The 9,943-nt window shown below is 36.5% G+C and overlaps 1 protein-coding gene across 1 annotated transcript in view; it reads left to right on the forward strand.

Annotated features, from left to right (window-relative positions):
• Positions 1 to 12: 12 nt before the first annotated feature.
• The window catches only part of LOC102758320 (interferon-induced protein 44), a gene marked incomplete at its 5' end in the record, with an annotated part of 12,179 nt that continues 2,248 nt past the window's right edge, over positions 13 to 9,943 (forward strand). The window contains 6 exons of the mRNA XM_006774687.2: positions 13 to 160; positions 1,716 to 1,752; positions 3,280 to 3,475; positions 3,628 to 3,774; positions 7,572 to 7,743; positions 9,187 to 9,287. Coding sequence (XP_006774750.1) covers positions 13 to 160; positions 1,716 to 1,752; positions 3,280 to 3,475; positions 3,628 to 3,774; positions 7,572 to 7,743; positions 9,187 to 9,287 — 801 coding nt within the window. The remainder of the gene's footprint in view (positions 161 to 1,715; positions 1,753 to 3,279; positions 3,476 to 3,627; positions 3,775 to 7,571; positions 7,744 to 9,186; positions 9,288 to 9,943) is intronic.

A 9,943-nucleotide genomic window follows, 5' to 3' on the forward strand; every position in this document is an offset into this window, starting at 1 on the left:
GGTTGGAATGATTTTGTTTATCACTATGGTAATAAAAGGGAATTCTTGATCAATCTATCACAAAAAGAAGTGACTATGAGCTTAGATACAATTAAAACATTAAAACTATCTCAACATCAGACAATATCTTTTGAAGAATGTGAAGTTTTTCGATGTGAAGGTAAGTTTGACTACATAATCTTAGAGTTATCTTTTGCATGCTGACCTATTTCTTTAAGGAAAAATGACCTTTCAATTGTCCTTATTTCTAGGCGCCTCAGACTGAAACCTGGTCACAAATTGATGGCTAAGACACAATCATAGTCCAAAGTAACATATGCAGAGTTTTTAGAAATGTGTTTGTGAGGAGGAGGAGGAAATGTGAAAGAAGGAGAGAGAGAGAGAGAAGCAAATATAAAGATTGTGAGATTCTCTTGGAAAAAAACAACAAAAGCCAGAGCCTGAGCTTCTGTTGATTGGTACTCAGTCCTTTCTGATGCAGGTTTCCATTATATCCAAAGACCAAAATTCAGTTGCCTTTTTTCTACTTAAGAACATTTAAATTGTTTCCAACATTTGCTGCTGTAAACAGTGCTCCTGTGATATCTTTATGCATAAAGCTGTGGACAAAAAATACTTTAGGGCAGTGGTTCTCAACCTCCTAATGCCGCGACCCTTTAATACGGCTCCTCATGTTGTGGTGACCCCCAATTTCATTGTTACAAACTGAACATAATTAAAGCATAGTGATTAATAACAAAAACAATATGTAATTATATTTGTGTTTTCTGATGGTCTTAGGCGATCCCTGTGTAAAGGTCGTTTGACCCCCAAAGGGGTCACGACCCACAGGCTGAGAACCGCTGCTTTAGGGTAACTTTCTGGAACTGGAATTATTGTTTAAGAGTTATTTACATTTACATTTTGACAGACTTTTCAAAAGCTTCAGTTGTCTATACTACCCCCAAGAGTGTTAAGAAATGCCTATTTTCCTGCATCCTTTGCCAAACTTCAGGAAATTTGCCGATTTGATGGTCAAAAGATGGTATTTCTCTCTCTCCCCTTAACATTCATCACTAACAAGTTAATGTGTATTGTTTCCTGTTGTCCCTTTTAAGCATCAAAAGAATTCTGGGCCTGAGCCTCATTGGTACAAATGAAGTCCCCAGCCCACCCCTGAACCTCTCTCACTGTGCTCTGCTTGAATAGGCATGAGTCCCACATGCTCTTCTGAAGTCATGAATAAAATTATAAATTCCAGAAGCTTCGTTATTGACAGTAACTTTTGGAAAAAAATCTTGTGCCTGTGTTTTTTGTTTTTGTTTTATTTCGTGTGCGTGTCTGTACATTATCCCTTTCAGACATAGGGCTACGGAGGAGAAATTAGAGCATTCCCAGTCTTTCCTTGCCTGTGCATGCTTCTAGGCCTTGCTTCTCTGATTCAGAAAGAATCCCCGCCTTCACCTCCCATGTGGGAGTGGGCCGCACACTATTGCTGAGTAATTGGGTAAGAAACCATCTGCAGACATCATAGTCTTCCAGTGTTCACCTTGCCTTTCGCCTCTTCAAATGAGGTGATGTTCAGGATATTTGCCATAATTTTCTTCAAGTGCTTTTCACTATAGTGCACTGTTCTCACAAAAAGGCTATTTTGGTATATTTTTCATTGACATTCACTCAGTCAGCCAACCATTCAACAACTTGTAACCTTCATTATTCTTTAATTATTTCCTCAGATTTATTGGACACAAGGAAGATGAAAGGGGTTGCTGAGTAAGTCAGTGTTTTTAAAGTTCTATTATTCTGTTCATTATCTTAATCTTATATTATAGGTTCTGTTAATAAAATTGGTAGCACAAATTATGACAGATAACTTGTGGATCACTATCCACAAGAATAAACTATATAATTATAAAGCTATTTGATAATTCTAATGTTAAAACCAAAAGAACACTACAGAGGGAAGACATTTCTAATTTTTGATATACTTGAAGGAAAATAATCATTTGGCTGTATGTATACATTTTTTTTTTTTTTTGCTAAGAATTCTTGCAGTTGCATTTTGAATTCTTTTAGGTACTTGCTATGGAAGGGGTGGTTGGTAGATGGGGAAATAACTATTATGAATTTCAAGAACATGATAGGAATGGTTTCTTTCCATAAACTTCAAAAGTCACATATTATGTTGTGGTTTTGAGTTTTATTATTCACTAGAGGCCCAGTGCATGAAATTCATGCACAGGTAAGGTCCCTAGGCCTGGCTGGTGATCAGGGCCAATTGGGGCCAGCTGCCGGCTCCCTTCGGGGCTTCCCTTCGTTTTGGGCTGCCCCCCTGGTGGTCAGTGCACATCATAGCAAGTGATCAAACTCCTGGTTTCCTGGTTGAACTCCCAAGGGGACACTTTGCATATTAGCCTATATATATATTACCCCAGCACATGAACTTCATGCATGGGTAGGGTCCCTAGGCCTGGCCTGAGATCAGGGCCAATGTTTCACGGCTGCCAGCAACCAGCAGCTGGCCCCACCTCCTGGCACTGCTGCTGGTTGCCCTTTGTGTGTGGGGTGACCATTGGGGTGATTGGGGATCAGGTGTCTCCCATGTTTGCTGCCACCGTGCCCAGTTCCTGGTTCCCCATCGGGCGATAAGAACCTGCTGGCTTGGGAAAGGGCCTGAGAGGTTGGCCGTTCCCGCCCACTTGCTGTTCCCACCTCCTGCTGCCACCAGTCACCCTCTGTGTGTGGGGCAACTGGTGGGGTGATTGGGGCCCCGAGGCTGCCCACGTCCACCCCCGGTTTCGGTTTCCCATAAGGCAATTGGAACCTGCCAGCCAGGGGCAGAGACAGAGAGGTTGGCAGGCAGGCCCCTATCAGGCGATCGGGGCCTGTGGGCTTGGGATAGTTCCTGCATTGATCGTCTGGCCCCTGGTGGTCAGTGTGCATCATAGCCGACTGGTTGTTCTGCTGTCCAGTCGATTTGCATATTATGCATTTATATACATAGGTAATTTATTTTCATGTGTAACATAGTTGATATTGAATTCTCAGTTTACATTGTCTGCTTGCTTAAATCTGAAAGATTTTATGTCTGAATGGCCTTAAAAGTGTAATTTTTGCTTTTTCTTCTTTTACAATAGGATTTAAGGTAGGATAATTTTATGTATTCTTATATAAGAAAGCAAATTGATCATCAAAAATAAATAATAATGTGTAAGAAAAGAAAAGAAATTCAAGGAAAATTTATGCTAAGATCTTGTGATCTAACCTCAGTCAACTGTTAAAATGGTCTTATCTAAACAGGCTCCAGGGGAGCTTACTGTCTGCCATAAGAACTTACAAACCATCTAGGGACCTGGTTCACCAAATACGAATTCTGCTCCTGGGTCCGGCTGGAGCAGGGAAGTCTAGCTTTTTCAACTCAGTAAAGTCTGTTTTCCGAGGCCATGTAACACACCAGGCTTTGGTCGGCTCTGACAGAACTGGGATATCCCAGCAGGTGAGTCCATTCTAGATCACTCAGCCTTTGCTAGTTTGTTCAAGTTAGATTTAAAAGTGTTTTTTTCCTGATCAACTTCATTACATGTACATACACTTCAACTATATATAAATAAAATGAACTCCTAAAGTTCCTTTCTTCCTCCTTTGCAGTACAGGACATATTCCATTAAGGATGGGAAGGATGGCAAGTCCTTGCCATTTATTCTGTGTGACTCAGTGGGGCTGAGTGAGGGAAAAGGGCTGTGCATGGATGACATACCCTACATCTTAAAAGGCCATGTTCCTGACAGATACCAGGTATAATTTAACAATTATTGAAGAGTTATAATTTATATTTAAAATGTTTCTTTTTGTCCACTATTAGGACATAAGACTCTAATCTAGTTAGTGCATCAGCCTTTATTTTCTTAAACTATAGTGGTTCAAGATCCTTTGTTTCTTTTGATATTTTATTTTACAAGGAATTAAAACATCCAAAAGTCTCTTCTATCATAGCTGTCATAACAATTCTGAATGCTGTTACACACTCAATTGATTTTGGCTATTCAACTTACTCACATCGGTAATCTTTGTTATGTAGCAGGAAGTCTGGAGGTAGGTAGCTTTGGGCCCGTGTGTCAGCTCTTTGAGGTTATAATTTTCAGGATCCTTTTGGCTTTCTGTTCTGAGATCCTCAGCATAGAGTGCTATGGATTGAATGTGTTCCTTCAAAATTCAGATGTTAAAGATGATGATATTTGGAGGCGGGCCTTTGGAAGATGATAAAATCATGGAGTAAAGCCCTCATGAGTGGAATTAGTGTCATAAATTATAAGAAGACCCAAAAGAGAGATGGTCTCTCTCTCTCAGCCACATGAGGACACAGCAAGAAGGTGGCTTTCTACCAACTAGGAAGGGAGCTCTCATTAGACACAAATCTGTCAGCAAAACCTTGATCTCCAGAACTATGAGTATTTGTTGTTTAAGCCACACAATATCATAATTTCTTATAGCAGCCCAAGAGGGCTAAAACATGTGACTTTTATTCTTTAAAAATATATTTTTATTGATTTTAGAGAGAGGGATAGTGAAATAGAAACATCAGTTAGCTGCCTCCTGCACGCCCCCTACTGGAGACTGAGCCCACAACCAGGGAATTAGTGACCTCTTGGTTCAGAGGTCCATGCTCAATCACTGAGCCACACCAGCTGGGCACTGACATGTGACTTTTATCCTCCTGCTATCAAGATGTTTACGCTGAGCACTGTTAGTGTTCCAGGCAAGAGGAAAGGGGAGATTAAAGAAAAGGGGTAGTCTGTCTTTTTAAAAAACTTTCCAATTCTTTTTGTAAATATTTAGATCTTGAGTTATTAATTAATTTACCTTATTCCAAATGAATAGTCAATTGCGGCAATATCTTTCATTGAACACTTTTGCATCTTTTTCCTAACAAAAATAGAGATTGGTTTTTGTATCCTGTAGTTTGTTCTATTGATGTATTTATACATTTCTTTATTATGTTCATTACCATATTGTTTAATTGTTTTAGTTACTGTAGCAACCCAGTATTTCTTAATAACTCACTGGACAAGTGGTACTCAATATTTATTTCTCACATTTGTTTTCACAGATATACTTTTCTAAGTGAGCTTGTTTGTATTTTATTTGATTCTTTGTGTTTTATTTGTTAGTGCTTTGAGTAAAATTGCATTAAAATTGCATACATTTCATACTCAAAGTTGTTTCACATCTTCACATATCCAGTGTTCCTATCCAGAAACACAGTATGTTTTATATTAATTTATATTATATTCATTTTATTTTATATTCTTTTATTCTTTAGCATAGAGCTAAATGACTATATATATACACACACACAAATATATATATATGATATGTATATCTTTTTTTCACAACATACAAATCACAGATTTTTATTACTAAAGTCCACACACATTATTAAACATAACTGTAATATCTTTATCACATCAGGATTATTCCTTAATTTTTCCTTAAATAATTATCAAATGTCACCTAAACTGGACAAATTTCTAATTGTCTTATAAGCACCATATTATGCATCTTTTAAAACAGTTTTTAAGTAATGATTCAAAAAACTTATTCAGCCTCTTTTAATTGCAAATTTTGCCTCTATCTCTTTTGGCATTTTTACTTGCAATATGATTTTTAAGAAATCTGGTTATTCTATAGAAATATACTTTCCCATAGTCTGAAATTTGCTGTTTTCATCACTTGATGTAGTTTTATTTTTTATGTATCCTGAAAATTGGTAGATGAATATAGACACACATTCAGATTTAGGTCAGCTTCATAAGATGGTGTTGTGCTCTTCCATGAAAGCCACCCAATTTTGAACTTTCTCACTTTTGTAATATAGGTTTCATGAACATTCAACACCTAGATACTTTTATTTATTAGGGTATAAAAATAGTGATATTCTATCTCTATCATTGTTTCTTCATTTCACATGTGTGAAAGACAACTTCCCCTCATCCACTATTTGATTACTTAGTGGTGCAGTAAATACCGTTAATATAGGATGGTCAGGATATCTGCTTGATTTTTTTATAAGCTTTTGAAATAATAAGTTGGTTTCTTTACATCTGCCAATGTTGACCAGTGATTATTTTATTATCATTATGAACTCATGAATTGAACATATTTGATGTGTTTCAATGCACTGTAGTTTATCTACATAAAGATGTCAAATGTAACATCTTTGACCACTAGGAGCTGCTACAATTTGGATTCTGAGTCCTGTTGACATAAAAATCTGCTATATCTCTTGAATTCTTGTATGGCTATAAATATTAACCATATTTTGTATATTTACAGTCCAGATTTTGAGTCAGTTATTTCTCTAAGATGTATTGGTTTGGTTTGGTTTGGGTAATTAGAACTGTTCATTGCTATTTAGTGAATTGTTGGTTCTTGCTTTTTTTAGTGGACAAATCTAAATATAGATACAGGACTATATAGTTTTTACTTAATCTCTTTTATCTTGCATCAGTATCTGCTTTATCTGAACAGAAAATCTCTAGTCTCAAGGATACCAGAGATGACAAAATATGTCACAACTCATTTGCTTTATATCACATAATATTCACTGTAATCTCAGAAATAATTATCTAACACTACCATGAATGATCTAACCATAATTATATTTAATATCAATAGAATAAAAATAACCAATAAACATTGGAAACAATTTTAAATTTTTAGCAGACTTTTTATATTGTGTTTAGCACATATCATGTAGTAGGAGTACACAAATTACTGTGTTTTAAAGTCAATCAGACATAGTTTCTTTCTGTGTATATATGATTCCAGTTGGATGCAAAAGTTCACTCATTTAATTTAATTTAGAGATTGCTTTTTAAATTTAATTTTGTTTTATATTTATATATGTTTATAATTTATATGGTTCTAAAGTCAAATCTACAAAATAAGGTATATTCAAAGAATCCATCTTCCTTCTCTGTCACTTCAAATGCATTTCTCCCTGATTCCTATAAGTGTCCATATAAAAATGTATGATTTACTTCCATTTTTAATATATTAGAAAATACAGATTTGTGGTTCCCTCTTTTTCAGAGAAGTGATAGAATACCATATGGCATTGATGTAACATAATTTTGCTGCTACAAATAGTCCTGAAATTGATAGCCGTGTACATACATTTGTGGGACAGATCGCCAGCAGAGGATTTCTAGTTTCAGAGTAAATGCATCTCATTTTGTACCACTTCCCCCCTCTGCCTGATGATACCAATTCCACCTTTGCCCACATTGCTTCTTCTATCTAGGATACTTTCTGTCATATTCTTATTCCCTTATTCAGATGAACTCACCTGTGTTGTTTTTGTTTTTGTTTTTTACCTTCCTGTGACAGATGCCTTCTTCTCAGAAGCCTTTTCTATGTGAAAGGACTGCTAGCTACTTGCATAATGACTTTCTCTACCAGATTGTTATCTTCATACTATTAAAGCTTGTTTGTTATGTTCACTGTTTTATTCACTTGCACAGTGCCTGATACATAGTATGTGCTTATAAATATTTGTTGAATTAATATGTTCCTTTATGTTTACCATACAGTTTAATTTCATGAAACCAATCACACCAGGTCATAGTAACTATATTGACTTCCCATTGCTGGAGGACAGAATCCACTGTGTGGCGTTTGTGTTTGATGCCAACTCTATTGAGCAGCTCTCTGATGAGATGGTAGCAAAGATCAAGAAAGCTCGAAGGGAGGTGATAAAGTGTGGTGAGTCTTATTCCACTGTACTTCTAAGGCTAACTGATTAGACTATATTGTAGAATTGATTTGAACAGGAAGAAGAACTCATGAAAATGCCTATTTAAATATTCCCTGGCACATCCGTGTGGTTCATTCAAATCAAGCGCTCACTAGCTGTATGTCTTTGTGCAAGTGATTTAAACTTTCTATGCCACAGTGTCTTAATCTATAAAATTAATATAACAATGGAGGTTTTAATGTAAGGATTAAACAAATTAATTTATATGTTGAGTTTAGTACAGTCCTCACTGCATCCTAGCATGCATTTATTTACCAACAGTCCTAGACTTCCCCTTGGGCCTTAAAGGATTAGAAAGAGGTAAACACATTTTAGTAAGAAAAAGAGAGGAAAATAAGATGCTTGATAAAGAGAGGTAGCATAAAGGCTTTGAAGAAGGTAAGCAGGATTAGGGAATTAAAGTGCCCCACACTGCCTTCCCTTCCCTTCCCTTTCCTTTCCTTTCCTTTCCTTTCCTTTCCTTTCCTTTCCTTTCCTTTCCTTTCCTTTCCTTTCCTTTCTTTCCTTTTCTTTTCTTTTCTTTCCCTTTCTTTCTTTTCTTTTCTTTCCCTTTCTTTCTTTTCTTTTCTTTTCTTCTTCTTTTTTCTTTTCATATATTTTTATTGGTTTCAGAGAGGAAGGGAGAGAGAGAGAGGGAGCAAGAGACAAAAACATCAATAATGAGAGAGAATCATTGATTGGTTCCTCCTGCATGCACTCTACTGGGGATGGAGCTTGCAACCTGGACATGTGCCTAGACTGGGAATCAAACCATGACCTTCTGGTTTATAGATGGATGCTCAACCCCTGAGCCACGCCGGCTGGGCCACCGTGGTTTTTGTTGGCCTTATTATTCATTCTGTTTGGGAAAGTGTCAGTTTATCACAGATTTGATGAAGTTAGAAGCAGGGAGTGATTGACTTAGTTGCTCACTGAAATTTAAAAGCTTGAAAGGGTGGTGTGCAGAGATGTGCCTGCCACCATTGTGATACAGAAGAAGTTTATTTGCAATATTTCTACATATTCTGTTTCCTTGAGGCCTCTTCGCCATCTTGTTTCTTAGAGCTCTTTGGCCTTTCTATAGTTTTCATAAAAACACAACTGTTGGATAAGACATATAATCAGTCATCAATACTGTAGCATAAATTTTAGTTACCTCTTCCAAGGGGTAGTTTCATTTGAAGCCTGACTCCTTACCATGGGAGGCAATGAAGGGACTTCCTATGTCAGGAAAATTCCAGGTACCAGTAAGTAGTTCAGAGGGATTTTTTGTGTGTCGAGGGGTAGGGAACCTCCCCAAATTTCTGAATTTGTTCCATAGTAGGTCTATTGCATAATTGATAGCTGATTAACTGAAAATAATACTGATGCTGCCTATAATAATAAAAACAATATCTATCTATCTGGCATAGGTGTGGTACATGTGGTTTTACTCACTTGTGTGGATAGCATGGATATGATTACGGAAGGAGACCTTATAGACATATACAAATGTATGCCTGTGAAACTCAAGGTAATGAACGCTGTCATTTGTAAACACATTTTCTGGTATGTTCCTATAATCACATGATATTACTTTGTATAAAAGTACAAATAGATACGTGTGAAGTTTAAGAATATTTGAAACAATTGCTTGGATAATTCAGACTTATTTTTTAAGTTTTAAGTATTAAGTATTTATCTTTCTGCTGACAGGCAACTTATATTTATTACAATTTAATTCAATTAGGTTCAATTCCACAAATATTTGTTGATTACCTGCAATGATTGAGCCAGTGTGATAGTCTCTAATCAGATACACAAATAATTGAAATAATTTCCCTGTGCTAAAAAGCTTGCAGCTTTATAGTTGGAGGTGAGGGGTCAGGGAAATTAGAGGAGAAAAAGTTGACAAAAGAATATGACATGATATGATTGAGTATAATAAATATGAAATTATGAAAAATAAAATGCAGTGAAAGTTTAGATGAGGAAAATAATGAGCTAAAGGTCGGGGGAGGGGGAAATTTTATTACTGGGGTGGCACTAGGATATGTTTTTTAAGGTGGAGGAGTATTTTAGGGGGAAAAACTCAGGCCAAGGGGACAGCATAAGTGAATTAATCAATTCATGAAAAAGTAGCATTTCAGGAGGCATAGAGTGTTCAGTTTAGTGGAGGGCTGGATCACT

The sequence above is a fragment of the Myotis davidii genome, unplaced genomic scaffold (genome assembly GCF_000327345.1).
Source record: "Myotis davidii unplaced genomic scaffold, ASM32734v1 scaffold248, whole genome shotgun sequence".
Classification (NCBI taxonomy): Eukaryota; Metazoa; Chordata; class Mammalia; order Chiroptera; family Vespertilionidae; genus Myotis; species Myotis davidii.